The following is a 22584-nucleotide window of genomic DNA, read 5'->3' as shown; positions in this document are numbered from 1 at the left end:
TGTTCAAGGTGATAAGGTATCTCTTTAATAATAATTAATACAGAGGTGCTCATCTTGATGATTTTAAAAGTAAAGGATGTCCTCTTGAATATTTTTCCCCAAGAATTTTAGTAGGCATGGCTTCTAGGGGACCATACAATCGATTGCAGCACTATAATCAACGCTTGTCCTTCACTGAACAAAGAATCCAAGATTTCTATTTCTCACAGAATATTGACTAATTCTCACTTTCCTTGAAGGGAAGAGTATATATGACGCTGTCATTCTATAAAGATGGCATGCTTATAACATATGCTGTCCAGTAATTATTCTTTTGAGGGAGCAGAGCACAGGCATTGCAGTATATTATTATTGGAGATATAATGATATGAGAGCATGAAACTGAACCAGAGAAGGACCAAAATATGCTGTTGAATAATAATAACCTACTTGTCTACCTGTGAAACTGAGGCTCTCAGATTTCCGAGTAGCTTCATCTTGGATCCATCAAAGGGCAGCCATTATTGGACAGCTTGCTTTATGAAGCATCTTACCCTTCTGCTGTCAATAAAAAATATATTAAATGAAGAACAGCAATGAAAGTTGAGTAAATGTGGTCCGTGAGATTGTGGTCTTACCTGCAATGATCAATCACTTCAAAAGATTCATTGGCTGTAGCCATTAGTGCTGCAAGTATACCTGTGATCTATCCTTGACTGTTCACCAGCTACCTCTGTGACAATATTCAGCAATAAATTCATGCAGAAACTTGAAATTGAAAACAGCAAGTGTTTTCTTTGACTCATAAAAGTTACCTGAGAATGCTGAAAGAGACTAATTAGTTATTATTTCACTGTTTTGGCACTTGTATGGAGATAAAGTGGTCCCTTGAGGAAGGCACTGAAAAGGACCAGAGGAATCTATTAATGCATAGGGAAAAAAAAGCACAGTTATCACATTTTGTGGACACTCATGCATTTGTTAAATGTACCTATCTTCTATAATATTATCTTTTATGTACATAATATAAATGTGTATATATATATAAATGCATATATAAAGAAGAACACCAGACAGCTATGCTTGGATAATACCATTTCTGGAAATAGATTTATTATTATTTTCTTTACTTCACATATATTTTTTATGTTCTTGCAATAAGTAAGAAATTTTTAGTATCTTAAACTTCACAGTTTCCACAGAAAAATAAAATTGAATTCTGAACTGACTTGTGATTGAAAACTGAAAATTAGATTCCACAATTTTATTTCACTCTAAATTAGAATACAAATTAAATATTGCTACCGTTTATGTTTTGTTTTCCTTCTTACTCCAGCACACACTTTTGAAGCATCTACTACAAGGTTTAAGGCTTTCAATCTTCCCAAGGGCATTTTGGGGAAAAAAGGATCAGAAAACAAGCCTAATAAAATGTGCATTTTAGTAGGATTAAACCAGTAAAGACTGGCCTTTCTGTTTCGGCTTAACCAATCCAACCAGATAATGCAATCTAGTTCCCGAAACATTTGTGAGAAAACGGTGACCAAACCTGGCCCCTAGCACTACAATCCTGTCACAACAAAAGTTGAGCAGTGACAGTGGAGTTACTGACTTCTCTGAAGCATTGTTTGGCTTTTGGAGAAAAGCAAAGCACAATCAATGGTGTGAGATACCGTAGCCTCAACCTTATCCACAATACACTTCTCTTTTTTACTTCTTTTTCAATGTGGTTTACACAATCCTCCCATCCTCCACCTCAACCTGATCATTGACATTGTCAATGTGTTTAATCCCTACCCTACACCATTAATTCTGTTACCTAAGTATTTTTTTTAAAGCAAAATGGAAAACCAAAGAAAACGTGGTAGGTGGCAGCTAGTTAAACAGGAAAGGGATATCCACTTAAGCTGCTCCTATGCAGAAACGAGCTGTCTCTTATCCATTTCTTTCCTGTGGCATTGAAAGCACATGTACTAGTTACACGAGGTCTGAATGCGAGTTTAGGTCTCATGGTGTGCCACAGCTACTTCCGCAGCTCTTATCTACTGTCCATAGTCATGCATGCAATAAACATATACAGCTTTCATATCTCAACTAAGATTTGGTTCATTAATTTCCTCTAAGATTAATTGGATGCGTGTATTTCATGGGAATAACTATATTAATCCCTAGAAATTTTCATAAAGTTGCAAAAATTATCTTAAAATACTATTCTCACATAATTGTGATATCCCATTCATAAAAAGTAGTTATTCCTTACTCTATTTTACAAATAATTATTCCTTATCTATTGCATTCTTCAAATAATATAAATTTTTACTCTATTTAATCTTCAAGAAATGATAATTATGAACATGGAGCAAAGGCACCCATCGGCTGAGTGGGTCAGGCAATAGGTCAAACTAGATCGATTTGGTTAGATTGGGTAGGCAGTCAATCCAACTATATGGGTTATATGGGCAATAGGATTGAATAGTTTCAATAGAGTCAAATGTCTAATAGGATTGACAGGTCGTGTGAGCAAAGTGAGTCAATTGAGCTAGAAGGTTAGATAAGCTGAGTGAGTTGATCAAGTCTTTGGATGTAGGTGGGTCGAATGGATAGCTTGGGTCAATCAAGCAAGACAAGGTTGGAATGGACCAAGTGGGTTAGATCATATGGACCAATCAAGTCAACAAGTTAATTAGATCAATTGAGTTGGTGAGTCAAAAAAAAGGGTGGGTGATTGATAGAATCAAACAAAGTTGAGTCAATTAGGTCAAATAGGTGGGTCAAGTCAATCAAGTCAAATAGGCTAATGACGCCAATTGAGTTGGTCGACCAACAATTGAATGGGTCGATCTAGCTAGAGGGACTATCGCATTGGATGGGCCAATTTAGACAAGAGAGAAGACTAAGGGTTGATGGACAAGGTAGATTGGTTGAATCAAACTAGATAGATTATACTACCTACACAAGTCAAATGGTTTTTTTTGTAGAGATATTTTTATCATAGGGAAAATTTTCTTCTTTGCAACATTCCTGCAAACTAAAATAAACAGGCTTTCCATGTCTCTTCCATTGCAAAAGGAAACTATGTCTATTCTATTCCTTCTATATTTCGTTCCTAGGTTGCCTATTACATGTCGTAACCAAACCAACTGTAAGTGATGACTCATAAGGTTCACCATTCTAATTAGACAAAAACTTACACAAAAAGATAGTCATGATGACCGATATAGTGACACCTCAATCAAAGGTCTTAAATTCCATCAAGGACCCACTTCACGTGGACTGGAATCTGCATGTTTCCACTCGTCAAAATCATTGCATTACCAAGCTAAAAGATAAGACAATCAAATTGCAACTTTAACTTGTCCAGATTCTATCTACCCATCCCGGCTGAGATCTGGTCGATCTTGTTATGAATGAGAAGGGAAGAATATTAGTTGTGATGCTATTAGCTACAGTGAAGGTCAAGTCTGAAAGACACATTTCATGGCCTGTCCTGTTATGATAAAGACAATAAAAATGGAAAAGAGACAGAATTTAAAGCTAAAATCTGAAAGAATCGAACAAGAAAATATGCTGTTAAATCACAATGCAAGTGTGCATCGTGAATCAGGCCCCTCTTGAATCAGTACCCATTATGTGGAGAGAGATTCTGAATTAACTGACAAAAGATTCTAGTGAAAGGTGGGATTGGAAGATGGGAATTAACACCTAATTTTGGGATGCTGCTGAGAATTTACCTTCAAGTTTAAACATCTTGGAGATTTGATGAACTATACCTGTGTCAGAATTGTATACATTTTTTGGGCTCTTATATACGAACTCTTCACCTATCTCCTCGTAAATAATGAGATATTGCCAGCCTGGGCAATCAAATGAAAACACTAAAATGTTTAAGAGAAAAAAGTCCCAAATTCCCAGCCAATCTGAGTTGTGTTAAAAGATTTCAAGCAATGCTAGCTTGTTTAATAAACATCAGCATGTGCCCAGAATTGCATTGAAAAATGCATATTAATGCCAGAGATTTGAAATCAGTGGTGCAGGTGATAACAACCAGAACTGAACTCAAACGTTTGGATAAAATAGAGAGATGCATGATATCTGCTCCAGCATGAAATCTTATTATAATGTATGAACTTTCATTCAAACAACCACAAATAATTTCCTGCATTTGTCGAAAGGAAGTTTATTTTTATGCAATTTTTTTGGTGAGAGAAAGGATGCTTAAGAAGTTTGATGATCAAGCCATATAGGGAAGCTTTATCAAACAAAAATGATGAAACGATTGTGGCAGTTCATGAGATTTTGCATAACTTGTTAACATCTTAATAAATAACCAGCCAAAATTCAAAACATATGTAGGGACTGCAATGATAAGTCAGAAGTATTTTCATAACATCTGCAACTGCTCAATACGTTTAACCCGGTTTGTGTTTGACTAAATTTTTAGATACTTGCATACTGCACCATTAAATTGGATGCGAGTCTGCTAGAGTTCGGCTCTTATCATAGTCACTTAGTGTTTAGAGTAGAAGGAAATATAACTAGAGTCATGGTCAAGTCAGGTTTAGGTACACAATTGATTAGGTTCGAGCAATAGCAAAGTAATGGCCTAGCTGATACCTTACCTATTGGAAATGGAAGACTATATGAACAACAGATGCTTAGAGAGAATTGTAATCCACAACAAAAAGAAAAATAAACTTCACCGCTAAAAATCATCTCTTGATTCTGGAATGGAAGACTATATACTGCATCATTGATTGCTTAGCTTGATTCTGGAGAAAAAAATACAGTGTAAATTGAGAGTTCTAATTAACATCTTAAAATATCATAGGAAACACACCTAATATTGCATTCAATATGGGTGTTACATAAGTAAATTGATAGAATCATCTCGATACACTCATCAGAATGTTATCCTAGGAATCTTAGCATAACACAGGAGCACCAAAAACAGGATAGTTTATCAAAATCGAGGTCATCTATTACTAGTTGTTGCTCACACTCATGCTTTTTACGAGCAATCTTTCTAGACAAGCAATAGAGCAAGAAGATATTAGCACAAGCACCAATTGTGCATAACGTCAATAATCAAAAAACTGAGCAATTGCTACTCGACTTAGTAGTTCTCTAACCCTTAAACTAACTAAATTTCACTGGTTTGCGCCCATTTATGAATCTTTTTCGCAATCTTAGATTGCATTAAGTGGTCACATATCAGAGACAATAACATCTGGCGCTCAAATCAAACACGGAGACGAAATCCAAAAAGGAACTTAGATTATAAACTCACCGTTCCCTTCTTCGCTCGCGCTCTCGATTGCCACTACTATACTCACGCTGCTCGCCAGAAGCGTCCTCAGTCACCCGGTTCTTTGATCTCTCCATGGAGGACTAAATCAATCTGCTTGCCTGTGCGACTTCCTTCGTGATCGGTCGCCGAGGGACTCGAGGAGGCGGAGCGGCACCGGAAAGCTCTCCGCTTCTCCGTGCGCCATGGCGGCTGGCTTCAAATTTTGGGCCTCGATTTGGGCCACCAAATAAAAACCCGTAATTAAATCCGTTCAGCCTACTAAACCGCCAATAAGTTCGGTTTGATTATTTCGAAAATTTAATTTTTTAAAAAAATATCGATTATTTTGAATAATTCATTTAGATCTCGATTTTAAAATTCCTAATTAGTTAAATCGATATTATCAATCAAATAGAAACTTAAATCCATAAATTGATGAACTCTAAATCCTTAATTTAAGTCACACACTACTCCTCACCTTGTGTACGTTGTGCTCCTCTTGCCACTCTCATTGTCAGCTCAAACCTCAACCCACCCACCCCCCCTCCCCCCTCCTCTTGTTGCTCTCGCCGCCGATGAGGTTGGTTCCTCTTGCTCAATCCTCCCGAGTCTCCTTGTCCTTACGCCATGTTGGTCTCTACATCCTCGCCTCCTCAGTCATCTTTCAGTTTCAGGTCAGACATGTACTTCAATTTTGAAAATTATATAATACGAAATGTAGAAGAAGTGCCTTCTACAACGATCTATGAACAAATAATAACTCGAACTAGATTTGCTTAAGTAGAGTAAGATGTTGTCCCTTTAGTTATTCTTCAAGATTTATCAAAGCAAGCTGACTTTTTTCATTGTCGTTGTCTAATATGGGAGATGATGTAGAACGGATTGAATAATGAAGTTGCATTAAGAACGAAAATATTTCTTTTGAACAATGCCATGAAAGTTATTTGATTGATTAATTCGATCTCTTCAGCTAGTTAAACTAGTGGAAGAGCTCACTTAGCTTAATAAGTTATGGATATTCATTTGTATTTTAAAATAATTAAACTACTCGACATTCACTTAGGTTAGTAGGCTATTGAGATTTATGGTTTTCAGTAGTTCATTCATGTTTCCTTAATTTTGAGTGGTTTTTTTTAATTTAAAGTGATTCTTGAAATGGATGAAACTTTTAAAGTATTACTTATTCTTCAATCATCCATGCTCTTAAATTACTTAAAAGTTTATGATTATATATATATATATATATATATATATATATATATATATATAGCATTTGTAGATGTCAATATAAGAAAATTTATCAAATATGGATATTAATAATAATTGTTTAATATCATAATCTCATATTAGTTTTCAATAAAAACATAAACAAGAAAGGTTACCAAATGAAAAGTAATAAAAATCAAAAAGTGAAGTATAAAATTATTTCACAAAGTTTACTAATGATAAATTAGAGATTAAAACTAAATACAAATATTATAATAATTTTTATTAAAAAAGTTAAAATAGAACGTCTATGATTTTAAAATGGATAGATATCTTTTGACTTTTACTCGTAATTATTTCTTTAATAATATTATTTATATATTTGATTGGAAATATCAATAAGAATTTTTATCCTTATTTATTTTATTTTTTTTATTTTGCATACTGAACCACTGACTTTTTTTTATATAGAAATAGTAATTTTCTTATTAATAAATAAGTCTTCTACTTACTGACGCCAAACATCAAACGGTCAGTCGATTCCTTTGCTGGCTACGACTCCGATCAACCACCATTGCCGCCTCGTCCTCTTCCTCCTCGTCACCGTTTCCCCTCTCCTCCTGGGTCAACGCTTTGGGTCAACAACCCCTCTCAGGTCCGGAACACCATCAACTTCGAGGGCGGCTCCCAAGTGCGGTCCATCCTCCTCCGCCTCAGCCCCCTCTTTGACGGCCACACCTGCCTGCGGATTCTACTGCCGCATGCAATGCCTTCCCCTTTGTTGTCTACGCTGGCAGCGGCGGCTTCATCACCGGCACCAGGATCGCTCCTCCTTAATTTGTCTGGTCAGCCAACCGAACCACCCCCGTGGGGGCCAAGGCCATCCTCTACCTCATTGACCTCAACTAACTCGGTCTCGCTTACGCCAATGGCATGTCTTCTGGTCCACCAGCATTGCCTCCGGATCCATAACGGGTATGAACATCTCCCTATCTGGAAACTTAGTTTTGTTTGATCAGAGTGGCACGCCTATGTGGCAATCTTTCGAACACCCCAACGTGCATGAACATCTCTCCATTGGTAGAGCTCTGGCCGAGTACTTGATGGTCAAGCCATCAATCAATAAGTGATCCGATGTACATGAAGTCTGGCTCCAGTGGATAAAGAAACCTGAGATAAAGTTGAACGAGAGATTAAACTGACACTAAAAAATCCTAACAAACTACTCCGAGTTCAAATTAGGATACTTTGAATAGAAAAATGTTTTAATTAAAAAAAGGAGAAATAAAAGCTGCCCTCTTATTTTAAATTCAAAAGAGTTTTTGCATATCTTTGCGAAAGTTTATATACTCATCCAAAAAGCATCTCTATGTCGCCCCAAGAGCGTTATATGGAGGGATCAAGAAAATTGGATCAGACGACTATTGATATTATGCACAGACATAGGGTAATTAGAAGATAACTTCATAATCGTCCTCTTTTTATTAAGATGTTATGTGGCAGTCATTGAATATTATTGCTTTCTTTTGACATTATGCACAGATATGTGAGGTCCGACTAAGTCTGACAGTCTCATAATCACATTATACATTTTAAATTGTTATATGTAACAGAAATCGGTGTAACCTCTGAATTAGGCAAAAATGGTGTCCAAAATTGGGATAATGAAAGGTCAAGTGACTGAGCAACCGAGTGGTAGAATGATCGAGAGGTCAAGTGGTCGAGAAGCCGAGAGACTGGGAGATCTAGTGACCGAGAGATCGAGTGGTCCAGATAATGAGATTCCAAGAGGTTGGGTGGCCGAATGACCGAGAGGTTGAGATATTGAGTGGTCGAGTGGCCGAGATGCCGTGAGACTATGAGGCTAAGTGGCTAAGTAGCCGAGTAGCCGGGTGAGGTTCATTCTCTGTGGATTATTTATTTTTGACTCGCCACTTCATTCTATCTTTTGACAGAAAATACCACGTAGGAGCAACCGGAATCTACTGAATCATATAGTAAGACTCTGATTGTCGACTCATAATTGAAGGGATACAAATTGACTAAAACTGAGTTCCGGCAATAAAGCAAGAGATCAAAAATAGTTGACGTCAAATACCAATTGCTAGGAAGAGGTCGGGAGAGAGACAAAGAGAACATATACATAGCGACGAAAGGAACAAAGTCATGGCCTGAGTCCATTAGCTTCTCCTCTTTATGTGGGTTGGAGGCCCATTATGTTGAATATGATTCGGATAAATAAATTTCCTTGAATAATAGTTTTTATATAAATATCAATTGGACTTTTTGTCCCTTTTTTTAAAAAAAATTTTGCGTGTGTCTACACTATTTGTCTGGAAATCATTTTTTAAATTTAACCATTTTTTTCTTATAATAAAGGCTCCAAGAATTCCCGCATGCTAACACCACACATCAAATGGACAGCCGATTCATTCCCTGGCCATGACTCCGGTCAACCATCATCGCCGCCTCGTCCTCTTCCTCCTCTTCACCATTTCCCCTCTCCTCCTCCTGGCCATGGAACAGCAGGATTACCCATCCGCCAACCGGGTCAACAACTCCTCCCAGATCCAGCACAGTATTTTTGCCGTCTTGAAATGCATTGATTAGCTAGCGAGAAGGGTTGTAGTTCATCAACTTAACCATTTTTGCTTCTAAAAGGTGGACATTATCATTATGCCCAACTCTATACTGCTGCTTATTGCATCTTCTAATTTTTCAGTTTTGGGACATTATCATTCTGTATCATCTCTTGTTTGAAAAGCTAATATGAGCTTACAATTCTGACAGATGGGGAACAAGGGTGCTTTTATTCGTTTCACCGCTCCTGGTTTGAAGCCAGACATCATTTCTTTTTCATCTGTGGTGGGTATTAAATTCATTTAGACTAATAGGAAATAACCTGCTGATCTCTGTTTCCCAACTATCTCCTCATAGAACACTTGAATTGATAACCTGAATGTTCCTCCTGCATATAGATGAAATCACTGTGGCATCATTTATACAAAAACCCACTTCTTGTATCATTTCAACTAATGCTCAACTTTTTAGAGTCTCCACGCTGTCAAGAACATTGGCCCATTAGATTGCATCGAGCTAATGAAATCCCATCTCATGTTTGTGACATGCAGCCACATCCGGATGTCAAGCCGATGGCATATGCTAGCAATTTCCTGCGGATGTTCTCATGATCCAATCAGAGGATCAAACTTATAGTACCTTCTCTCGCTTCATTACTTATACGTACCCACAGCTGTAGCTGTAGCAAGGACGCAGAATTTTGCACACAAGGAGCAGCTGAATTTCGCTACAATACAGTTTTGCATTGTTGCTTCATTACAAACTATAATTCTAGTTTAGTTCAGGATTTTTTGCCATCTTTTTTTTTCCTTTCAGGAAACGAGGTTAAATAGGTGCAATATTGTAAATGTACAATGGTTTGTTTTCACAATAATTCCTCCTCCCTGCTGGTTTTTGTATAAATAAACATTTTATACAAGTGTAAATGAGCATTGCCTCGTTCCAGATCCCCGAAGGGTGGTCACAATTATTTAGTTCGGCAGGGAACACGTATTTATTAATTATGTTTTTATTTTTCTACGTGCGCTAAAAATACTTAGCAGTGGCACACAAGAATTAATTAATGTACACAACAAAATAAAAACGAAAACAAAAAAACATCAAAAGTAATTAATTACTGGAAATCCACACTAATCAAGTATGACCCACATCATGGATGAATTTTTGTAGCTTTGTCTAAGCGTATACAGACGTCCAATACTCTTACAAGTGGATATTAGCAAGTCCAGAGTGTCCAAACACATTCATATTAACGAATACATTTTATCCCATTTGTAATAGAAGAACCAGCAGGACTTTTAAGCATCTTCGTCTTCAAGGGTATAAATTTACCCTTTCGCACTCATCTATCCATTCGCTATATCTGCAAGACAACGTGTTAGCTAAAAAATCACTTGTGTCTACAAACAAACATGGAGAAGTAGATTGACTTACATATCTATAGGCTCAGTGAGTGCTGCAAAAAAAAAAAAAAAGGACAAACAAAGAGTTATGTAGGATTTTGAATGATAGAAATAGACAGAGGATGCAAAAAGAGTAGCAAAGGGTCATAAACTCTAAAAATAGAATGGTCTACATTAATAACAGTAATCTACAAGTATCATGAAGAAACTCAAGGCATTCCTCAGAAAACTCTGAATAATTATTTTTACTGTAAAAAAATGAATTATGGTTTTAAACATTGGTGCAACATGTCTGTATCACGTAAAATTGAGTTTTTGAACTTAAGTAGTCATACCAGTGACAGTAGTGCTGAAACTTTCAAGACATATCCTGCATGAGGCTTCACCAATCGAGTTCTTCATGTCACTATATGAGAAAAAAAAGATCAAGAATAATTAAACAAACATAATACCAGGAGAAAATAATTGACAAATTAACTATCAACAAGGCAACTTTAGATAATATGACCAAAGTCAGAGGAAGGAAAATTCTTCAAAAAATGTTGCATTCTTACTTATTGAAATTGATATTAATGGGCACTTACATGTGACACTCAACACTATTGCCATGGTTGCAGAATGGGCAACAGAAAACAGTGTCAAGCTTGTCCATTCTCTTCTTTGGAGGTGCCTTGGCTTTCGACTTTCTCCTTCCCATTAAGATCGATGTTCTCTTTGTCCCCTTTTGCAGTTTTATGATATCTATTAAACCAAACATAATCAGTAATTAAAAAACCATGCCACATATATATAGTGAAAGGAAATATGAAAAACAAATCCTAATAATTAAGAGGTAATGTGCTCATGCTATAAAATAAAAGCATTGTCACAAATGCGAAAAAAAATATAGACAGATATGAAGAAATGACTAACCAATCTAAGATATATATATTCACAAGATACCCTTATGCCTCTAACTATATATAGTCACTGAAATGATTTCCACAGGAAATTAAGGATGGAGCCTAAGTGAACGCTGTCAAGGATAAAGGGTATACTATTACCAGAAATTATTATTCGTCTTGAGGATATTTCTTAGGAATTGAATAGAGGCTGGCAAGAGTGGCACAACTACAAAAGATCAACGTGACACAGTAATACTTATAGCAAATCAGACCGATCACCAGACGTCCTTCCAAAGAGATTTCTTTCTTTTACATACACAACAAAAATTGATAAGAAAGCTTCAGGCAGGAACCATGCATGATAACGTGTATGTGAAAATTGCCACTCCAAAGGTACGACTAATGATGATAGGGTAGGATTCAGAATGAGCAAAGTTGAATCGACAAAGTTCATCTCTATCTCTAAACTAAACGCAAGTTAATTTGACCCATATCCGATCCAGATTCTCACGACCTAAATTTTCGTCCCCGCTACACGAAGAGGAAACAGAATTGCAAAATCCCATCCAGTTAACAATCACATAAGGGAATAACGTAAGAATAGTAATGATTAAACAATATTCATACGCTATCGAAACGCAAGAAGGAAAAAAAATCAAAGAGATGAAGGGAGAGAAATCAAAAACTTACCTAAAACCGAGTTCCGGCGACAAGATGAAAAAGAGTCGATCGATGCCAAATGCCGATTGCAAAGGAGAAGTCGAGAGTGCGTATATATATAGTGACTGGGGTGAGTAAAAGTTCGTTAATGAATTTAAAAATTCTGTTTGATTATTTTGAAATTTTAATTATTTTTTAAAAAAAATTATTTAATTCAATTAATTCCGTTTGATTGCGAGGAAGAATTTCGGAAAGATAGGGCGTATATATAGTTATGGTTGATCAAAAACCTGTTAAATTGAATTTAAAATTCGATTTGATTATTTTAAAATTTTAATTATTTTTTTTTAAAATATATTAATTTAATTCGATTTTGATTTTAAAACTTTTTATTCAATTAAATCGAATAAAATGAATTAATTAAAATAAAAAATAATTTTTAAATTTTTAAATAAGTAAATTTATAAAACCTTAATTAATAGATAAATTTTTCATAATATTTAAAAATTTTAATTACTTCGATTAATTCGATCGAAAATCAAATTAATCGATATTTTATCGGTTCAGTTTATTCGATTTTGATTTAAAAAGTTGATCGATTCGATTAATTAAAAAAATTTGATTTAATTTAATTTTAATTAATTAAATTTGATTCAAATTTAATTTTAATCGAACACTGAAGTTTAGATATAATGACGAAAGAAACACAGCAAGGGCTCAAAGATGAGCCGCTGGAGGCCCATGGTGGTTGACATAATTTATTTATTTTTTTAACGAATAAGACGCTTTTTTATTTTCAAGTCATCTAACGTATCATTATCCAATCCAAATATGTATTATTCAATAGTATTATATCTCGTTTAAGTTTAAATTTAAATTTAAAATTTTAAATCGAACGTATTGTATCAATTATGATTTTATAGTTGAAAAAAGCTACTTGTCACAATAGAATTTCCGTCACAAATGTTGTGATGGGAATCTGCACCGTTGGATTTTAAAATTAAGATTAAATCCTGATCGTAGATTGAATGGATGATTGTGATTGAATGTGTGATTGTGATTGAACGGTCCAGATTTCCATCACAAATTTGTGAATGGTTACACATGTTGTAGTAGTTGATTTCTTTGTATCTTAAACGCGTTCAACATACTTGACATTCAAAAAATTTCAGATTGTAGTAGTTATTATTTTGTAACTACGATAATATGGATTCAACCTTATTTATCTATTATTTATTATTTATTTATATTATAATAACTATTAAATCGTAACTATTATTTGACATGCTCATTTGATATTATAATTAGTTGTAGCAGTTAAGAAATCATAATTGTTATAATTCAAATTTGACATGCTCATCTAATATTTAAGTTATAACAGTTACGAAATTATAACGGTTATAACTCATATTCGACCTACTAAATTAATATTCATATTATAATAATTATGAAATTATAATTACTAGATTGTATATATTTTTAAATATTAAGTTTGTTCGACATAATGTAATGTAGAAGTTATGATTTTATAATTATTATAATATTAGTTAAAATTTAAAATTTATATGACAGATAATCGTACTAAAACGTATTTAGATAATTATAATTAATTAAATAATAAAATATAATATTTTTTTAAAATTTTTTATAACCCAAGTCTTTAGTTTTCGAACTAACTAATTCTGAAGGTGACTGATTCACCTACAAAAGTTTTCCATCGATCTCCAAGATAAACTAGGGTAGCGCTCGCGTTATTGGACACCGACGGATAAAGATTTTTTTTGTAATCCATATAAGAATGGAAGAATTTAGGGACAAGTGTTGGGTTGCAAGGGTGCAAACATAGTCCCACATCTAAAGTACATGAAAAAGATCATGAGGTTAAAAGGATGGAAAGTATCTCCATTAGAATGAGGCCTTTTAGGGAGAGCCTAAGAACAAAGTCATAAGGGCTTAGGCCTAAAGTGGATAATATCATACCATTGTGGAGATATTTTGATTCCATCGGTACTAACAAGTGGTATCCAGACTAACCGCTGGATGAGTCATGATCCAGATCTAACCATATGGTTTGAACCTTAAACAAAGAAAGTGGGTGCTCCCGTGTCTGAATCAAGAGGACCAGACACCAAGTGAGAAGTCTTATTAGGCCGGGTGGGTCGAGGGGTGGTCGGATGGACCGTGGAGCAAAAAGTCCTAATTGCGACTAGATGAGAAGTCCTAGTAGATCGGGTGAATTGAGGTGCTCCCGTGTCTGAATCAAGAGGACCAGACACCAAGTGAGAAGTCTTATTAGGCCGGGTGGGTCGAGGGGTGGTCGGATGGACCGTGGAGCAAAAAGTCCTAATTGCGACTAGATGAGAAGTCCTAGTAGATCGGGTGAATTGAGGGGCAAAAAGTCATAGCTGGATGGAAAGTACATAGTCCCACATATAAAGTACATGGAAAAGAAGATCATGGGTTAAAAGGATGGAAAGTATCTCCATTGGAATGAGGTCTTTTGGGGAGAGCCCAAAGTTGATAATATCATATCATTGTGGAGATATTTTGATTCCATCAATACTAATAACAAATACAATAAAAGGAGTAAGGTCTCAAAGAAAAAACAAAATCCTCACATTGTCACGTCATGTAAAAATCAAGATTGTAAAATGATCATTACTCTTTAGTCATCGGAATGTAATTTATGTAAAAGTTGAATTATGTTTATCATATCTTAAATTTTAATTGACATTTGACAAAACTTATCATTTTTAATTTTGAACTTGTAGTGGTCGAACTTTTGAAAGTTAGAACTTGTAGATCATTCGTGATTTAATTTGAAGTAATTAATTTAGTCAATTATGTGATATGCAAGAATGTAAATAAATTTGAGGTATTTATTGAGTTAATTTTATAAATGCATTGGAAAATTAATTCTAAGAGTATACGGGAGTTATTTTGATTTTTTTTTGATAATTGATCGAACCATGTGGAATACCTCTTGAAACTCCTTAAAAAATAGTTTTTATAATAACTAGTGGCTCCTTGCATGGTTGATTCTCTTCTACCTCTTTATAATTCACCCTTGAATTTATTAAGACATAAAAGCACTAACTTCCTTCTTTGGTGGATTGGTTTTAGAAGGTTAAAATGGAGTTAAAGTAATCTTCTTTTCATTAAGTGGGTATATAGCCATCCTTTGACACCCTCCTATCTAATCCCATGGACTTCCTAATAATATACGACAAACATCCACAAGAATAACGTCACACAAAACTTTATCTTTATAATTATTGTCGATAGAAAAACAACAAAATATCTTTTTGTTACCACGATTTCATTATCTTTTGCAACCATCGCAATTGTTAGAAATTTGAATGAGGGATAATATCCAATTTGTGATTTTACATGATCTCAAATGATACCATATTTTTAAATTTATCTATAACAATGATAAGCAAATATACTTCTCAAAGTCGTCGATTTAAAAATTAAAATTGGATAGAAATGTCCGTTAAAAAATTTAATTAATTTAATTTTTGATCAAATTAATTAATATTTTGAATTAAAAAATCTAAGGTGTTTCTATTAGAAATAGAATCACATCACACGCACATTTAAATTTACTTAGAAGGTCAATGAAAAATTTTTAAAATTAATTACCTTACAGATTAATTAAAGAGAAAGAATCGGATGAACATGATGCATCGTATTCCACTGATACTGAAGGCTCTTTATTACTGTTCGCTACACGTAATGTCAATGCTGAAGAGGGGGCGGATGGATTGCTCCTCCCTCATGGGAAACAGCATGTGTGGGCCTCTACCTGACGTGTCACTTTTAAGACCCCTCTCATCCAATTGGTATAGCGACAACAACTTTCTAGCTTCAACTAAAAACTTAAACATAAAAGAGAGTTTTTTTTTTAAAAAAAAATATTTCAAGTTGATGTATTTATACCTTGAGCCCACTTCTCGCATCGATATCCTCCATGGTCGATCCAACTCTCGTTGTAAGTAAACAAAGCCTTTCTTAAGTCAACCGAGGCACACATTCACCAAGGTATGTCACAATCACCCGCCCAGCCACCAACACCATAACCCACTATCCAAATAATTTACTTATCCTATGAGTGCGGGCGGGCCCCATGCCTTCGTAGCCAAGGGGTCTCATTTCTGGGGACAAATAGGAAGGCGAGTAAAGCACGGTCAAAAAAAGGATTTCTCTCATCCGTTGGCTGGAGAAGCCCGCCATTTGTCACGAGCGAATCACGTGCCACCATTCAAACAGTGCTGCATTTATGAGCACCAACAGCCCGTCGCCCACTTCCACATCCCTTCGCTTTATCTCTCCGTCCGCCATTAAAAGCGAGCAGGCAGCTCATTAAATTGAGGCATGCGACCGCCATTAAGGAGCTCCACCTCATCACCATCCACCTTCTCTCTCCCGCCACGGCCGGCCGCCCGCCGTTGGCTACTTCAGCCGGTCCGGCGACAGCAGCGCCTCCGGGTCCCCGCACCGCATCCGGCTCGAGGAAAACGCCACCGACAGCGACGACGACGGCAGAGCCGCCGTTCGCACGGACAGCGATAGCGACGACGGGCTCGTCATCGACCTGCTCCTCCGCGCCGACGGCCCCGCGCCGAAGCTCAGCCGCCCGCTCGGCTCCGATGAGAGCGGGAAGAACCCGCGGCGCTTGAAGAAGGCCGGGGATTTGGCGAGACGGGAGGAGCGGAAGGAGAACACCCGCGATGCGGAGGACCCGCAGAAAGGAGACGGCCAACGCTTGCTCCAGAAACCCCCTGCTCGCCCGTGGCGGTGCCGCCACGGAGACACCGTTGATGGTTCTAGAACCATCCGATCCGCCTCCATCCCCCGGTCGAAGCCGTCGGAGTAGGATCGCTTGAGGAGGAAATCCCGCGGGTCGACAGCGCGGGCAGGGGACGCCTCTGAAGAGACCGCGATCTCGCGATCGGGTTGCTCCGGCGGTATCGCGGCGGTGTCGTTAGGGTTTCCCGGGGTCAGAATCGGGGGATCGACAAGGAAAATGTCATCGAGGCTGGGGCGGATCCGGGCGGCGCGGATTGGGGCGAAAGGGGGGATCTCGCGGAGGAGGAGCACGGCGGCGCGGCAGAGAGGGCAGGTGGCGTGGGAGCGGAGCCACACGTCGATGCAATCCGTGTGGAAGGCGTGGGCGCACAGCGGCAGCGTGCGGAGTGCATCATCATCCTCGAACTCCAGCAAGCACACCGCGCACTCCCGATTGGTGGCGGCCAGGTGCTTGGCTTTGACCCGCGAGAAGAGCGACACCGGCAGCGCCTTGATCGCCGCATCGTCAAGGCCGTAGGCGGAGCGAAAGATCTCGGACGAGTCGAAGGAGGCAGCGCCGACGCCGCCGAAGGGCTGGGGCGATTCCAGGTCGGAGACGGAGGCCGTCGACTGGAGGAGCCGCCGTCGCCGTCTCCACCTCCTCCAGCGGCGGCGCAGACGGCTCAGATGCCGGGAGACCACCCCAGCGTAGAGCACGATGAGGATAGCGGTGCCGACGACGGCGACCATGGCGATGAGCGGGGGGCTGAAGTCTGGAGTGACCCGCGCCTTAGGCGGTGAGTCACCTCCGCCGCTGCTTCCGATCGAGGGGGACGGCCCGCCCCCCCAAGCGAAATCGTAGAAAGCTGCGGCCGCGACGGGGGCCGCCGCGGGTGTCTCAGCCGTCGTCTTCATCACTGGGAACCAACTACGCAAAGAAGCATCGTGAGTAGCCTTCGCTCGATCTTTATTTTGTCCTCGCGTCGCCTTCCTCACTGTGTGTACCATCTGTTCTCGCGACACCGCATTAACTTAACATGTTCCCGCAGGCTAATCTTCCGCCATCATAAATCCCAAATTCAACGAGGCCTTCTAAAGTGTTACCGCGGGACATCGTAACCATTCGAAGTACACAATGACGGCGTTTCGGTTCAGAAGGAGGCCACCCCTGAAAGTGCCGCGAGCACGTGCATGGCGCCTGACTAGCAAAGGTAAGAAATTGCACTCGCTAAGCATTTATGAATTATTATTATTTTTTCTGGTTTTCAAAATTGTTTCATGAGAAATGGTAAATTAAATTTGATGTATTAATTGCCGAATAAATAGGACTGGACTTTTTGCTCATATGACAGCCTATAGAATAGATAGCCTTTGCCCTTATCGTTTACAATAAATCCTTCACTATAAAAATAATCAAATAGCAGATAGTTGCTCTTGAACCCCAAGCACAGCATTTGATACAATTAGTCGAAAATAACACACACTAATTTATGTGTGAATTTTTAATCAGCACCTCACCAATATTTATATATGCAGGAGAAGGCCATAATTATGGATTATGCAAATCAACAACAATAGAAAAACAATAAGCAACGCATCTACAAAGAAGAAACAAAGAATAGCTGATTTATTAATCATTTAATGTAAAAGCTTCTGGTACTAGAGAAATAAAGATCTTAATTTTATCTATATCTGCATTATATATGTATATATAAGTCATGGACTTGGAGGTGTTGAGGGCTGTATGAGGGGGGCTATGCTTCGTAAAGGAGAAGGATAGTTCTGTACCGGAGCTTGTCCATGGATGTTGCAGGATCTTCATGGTGACCTCTTCTTAGAACCTTTTTTTTTATCAGTCTTGCTCCAAAGACTATTTTGATGATAAAGGTCTGGGCTGGGAGTCTACCTTTTTAAGTACTGCATGCGTTCTACGTGACCAAGCTAGAGATCAGGGAGTCAAAACTACGGCCATAGAACCGGTGGTTTGATTTGATGCGTTTCTATTTGACAGAACCGATGGGTTACCACAGAGCCTAAGATGCCATGAGTAAGTAGTTCTTTTAATATGAATATGAATGTTCCGATTGGATGTCGTGGACAGTCAAGTCATTAGTCAACAAGGATCTGACTCATGTAGAGCTTCGCTCTCGCCGATGAAGGGATTTGAAGAAAAATTGAACGAGAAGGTTAGATTGGCGTCGGAGATTTCCGATAGGCTGCTCCAACATTTAATTTAGTATTCGTGGAAGAAGAGGAAGATGCAGAAAAAGAAATGTATGAAGTTACTGAAGTTGTCGAGAGACCTAGTGGCGAATGATCGAGTGACCGTGTAGCCGAGATAGCCGAATGACTGAGATGGTCGAGGTTGAGACAGTCGAAACTGAGTGAGATGGTGTGGTTAAGAGACTTAGTGGCCGAGTAATCGAGTGGCCGTGTAGTTGAGTGAGATGGGGGGTTGAGTGGGATTCAAGGTGACGGTCTATGCAATATTGACTATTGACTAATTTGACATATCAGTTCACTTCTTGATCACCTCTGTCTGACGTAAGGCTAATTAGAATCCGTACGTCACATCAATAAATTTTATGGATACTTGAACTAAAAGTTTCCTCACACTACATTTGTGGATACAACTAGTCTCCTTAAACACATTTGACTGTCATTGATGTAGAAACTATTTTGTCGAACTAAATGAAATAACCCAATTGATTGAACTAATGAAGGAAATAGATTGAATCAAACGGAGTATGGATGCTAGTGATGAACTAACTCATTACTAGTATATTAATGAACTTTGGTGCTGTAGACAGTTCCCTTTTTTTCTTCTCATGGCAGCTGATAGAACAGACAGCCTTGGTCCTTATCGTTTACAATAAATTAAATCCTTCATCACAAAAATACTCAAATAGCATGTCGACACATAATAACACCTGATTGGGATTGTTGCTCTTGAACCCCAAGCAGATCACTTCATACGATTAATCGATAATAAAGCACAACCATTTAGTCGCCAATAAAACATATGCAGGAGAAGGTTATAATTATGAACCATGCAAACTACAACAATAGAAGGAACAATAAGCACGCATCAATTTTGGGCTAATGGTGCAATGGTTAAGGTCCTACTATGAATCTTAGAGATTTCCAGTTTGAGATTCAGTTGCGGCATATTGTAGGAATGATTTCTTTCTAAATAATGGGTCAGAGGAAATTGATGAGATGGGTACTGTAAAAGATTTTTGATTTATTTTGATGATCGATAAAAAAAATTTTTATGGATAGACCGGTCACTTTCATATTAAGGATTAGTCAACGTAAATGATATGTGAAGGTGATTAAAAATTGTTAACCAAATGAACGCATATAGTAAATTTAATTTTAAAAAACATAAAATTATATATATAAATGGTGGCATATGGTTGAAATAACGAAGGTGCGTACTTCAATTAAATAATGGAACTGTGAATTAATAATAAAAAAATTTACACAAAATGGTTAATTTAATGCAGTGTGAAGGGGGTTTGCGTCCTTTTGACCTAAAGATTTTAGTTTATCTTATTTCACATCCTATTCCATTTTATGCATGTCCCATCATACAAATTAATTAATTTACTATTAAAATGTCAATGCAAGTAACATTGAGAAATAATATGACTTCTTCGGGCATAGGTGAGTTGGTTATGCAGCAGATTTACCAAGGATTCAATCAATACAAATTAATTGATTTACTATTAAAATGTCGTGGGAAAGCAAATAAATCCATCTTTTTGCAGAAGAGAAATAACATGACCAAATAAATTGATATTATGTATTAATCAAATAATGTTCGAATGCTCATATTATATATACTTTCTTCCTAAAACACGAAACACGTTACACGTTATACGTTACATTTAATCAAATAAAATATTCTTACTAATATAAATATAAATGTCATTTCGAGATAAGCAATTGCGGCCTTGCGGGTGTGAAAACAAGCGAAGATAATGCAATCTTAATCAATTAGATACACGTTAATCTCGAAGATCAATAAATTAAACAAAAACATAATACAAAATTAATGAAGGTTGACCATTTGTCAATCGAAGATTGTCAAACCGCATTTAATTTATAATTATTTTTCAAACATATAATTTCTATATATATATATTTTACGGTGGAGTTGCAAGTAGAAATTATGTATGATTTTTTTTCATTGAACTCCAAACAAAATTGCTAAACTTAGAACAACCACTAGCATATATTTAAACACGATTACAAACATTTAAAAATTTTACAATTAGCTCCCCCATTTTTTATTATTTTCTAAAATAAAAATTCCCTTTAGAATTTCAAAAGTAACATGAAGTCCTTCAAACTTTTAAAATTCTAAAGGGCATTTTAAAACTAGAGGGGAAAATATGATATAAATTTATCGATATATTATTATATTTATCCCTTGATTTAGTTCAACCATGCTTCTCTTGTGTATAAATGTAGTCGGTGTGCGCCACCAAAGTCCTTCTCATCAAGCATTCATCCTCTTCTTCTCCATTACCACATCCTTCTACTTTCTCTTCCATCACCTCCTTTTCCAAACCCTATAACCAATATAAAAAACATATCAAAACAAAATCATATCAAGAAAAAAGTATTTTTTTTTCCTCCTTAAAAATTGAGGGGAAAAAAACATACCTTAAAGTTGTCTTCCTTTGGATGATGATCAATTGGCCCTGACCTACCTGCATGAACTAAAGACACAAAGAGGAGAGCAACCAACAAAAACATGATATTTTTGGAGCTAAATGCCATGCTCTATTACTTGGGGTTTCTAGTTGCACTAGATAAAGGTTGAGGCATGGAAGTGGAGATGGAGAGGGTTTAAATAGTGCATGCTGTAGATTATTTTATATATATATATATATATATATATATGAACAGAAGAAAAGAAGTGATTTTGAAATAAATGCTTTCCCATTTGGAGGTGTTTGATTTGGAGCCTCAAATTGGATGAATTGGATTGTATTAGGGAAGGGGAGATGTCAATGCATTTAATTCCATTCAATGAGTTGGATTTTTGGCCAGAGAGGTTTTGAGAAGGAAATGGATTTTTAGTCTTCTCAGCATTTTACCAAAAAGCACATGTACATTTTAGAAATTATTAAAGAGTGTACTATGTTTTAATATTTACAAAGACCATGCTTCTTTCTCAAAATATTTCTTTCATCGAAAAATATTTAAAAAATTTCCTTGATGCCATCAATGACCTTCAATAGCATGACCAAATTTGTCTTAGTTGCACTTAGTCGTGTTGTTGCTATTAGAACCGATGGAATCAAAATATCTCTGTCTTAGTTGCACTTAGTCGTGTTGTTGCTGTTAGAACCGATGAAATCAAAATATCTCTATAATAGCATGATATTATTCATTTTAGGTTTAAACCCTCATGGTTTTATTCTTGGGCTCAACCCAAAAAGCCTCATACCAATGGAGATATCTTCTATCCTTTTAAATCCATGATCTTTTCCATGTGTTTTAGATATGAGACTATATTTGCACTCTTGCACTCCAACAATTCTCCTCTTAAACAAAGGACCACAAACTCCCTTCAAACGGAAAGTTTTCGTTTAATGTCCGAATCCTCGACCCATCAGGACTTTCTGCCCCTTGGTTCATCCGACCTACTAGGACTTTCTGCCTGGTGTCTGATCATCTTGATTCAGACACGGGAGTATCCATTTCCTTTATTTTTAATGTTCAATCCACATGGTTAGATCTGGATCATGACTCTTCTGGCGGTTAGTCCGGTGAAGAG

At 37.1% G+C, this 22584-nt stretch overlaps 2 protein-coding genes and 1 long non-coding RNA gene across 3 annotated transcripts; all 3 read right to left on the bottom strand.

Moving 5' to 3' along the window:
- Positions 1 to 10341: 10341 nt before the first annotated feature.
- LOC141832446 (uncharacterized) lies at positions 10342 to 10866 on the bottom strand. Its single transcript, XR_012602113.1, has 3 exons — positions 10791 to 10866; positions 10487 to 10508; positions 10342 to 10415 (listed from the first exon to the last, which is right to left on the bottom strand). It is a non-coding gene; the product is annotated as an uncharacterized LOC141832446 (long non-coding RNA).
- Positions 10867 to 15691: 4825 nt separating this feature from the next.
- Positions 15692 to 17809, bottom strand: LOC141832664 (RING-H2 finger protein ATL65). The gene has a single exon (XM_074720123.1). The coding sequence runs from the start codon at positions 17796 to 17798 to the stop codon at positions 16455 to 16457; it is 1344 nt and encodes a 447-aa protein (XP_074576224.1). The 5' UTR covers positions 17799 to 17809; the 3' UTR covers positions 15692 to 16454.
- A 3220-nt stretch (positions 17810 to 21029) lies between these two features.
- Positions 21030 to 21640, bottom strand: LOC141832670 (phytosulfokines 3-like). The gene is made up of 2 exons (XM_074720129.1): positions 21465 to 21640; positions 21030 to 21370 (listed from the first exon to the last, which is right to left on the bottom strand). The coding sequence occupies exons 1-2, from the start codon at positions 21579 to 21581 to the stop codon at positions 21239 to 21241; spliced, it is 249 nt and encodes an 82-aa protein (XP_074576230.1). The 5' UTR covers positions 21582 to 21640; the 3' UTR covers positions 21030 to 21238.
- Between the last annotated feature and the right edge of the window lie 944 nt (positions 21641 to 22584).

Source organism: Curcuma longa, chromosome 7 (assembly GCF_044706935.1).
Source record: "Curcuma longa cultivar G26 ecotype Majalengka, Jawa Barat chromosome 7, ITB_CL_G26_1.1, whole genome shotgun sequence".
In the NCBI taxonomy this organism is placed as follows: Eukaryota; Viridiplantae; Streptophyta; class Magnoliopsida; order Zingiberales; family Zingiberaceae; genus Curcuma; species Curcuma longa.
Note: the sequence above shows the minus strand (reverse complement) of the source record. Positions and strands in the feature narration are given on the sequence as shown.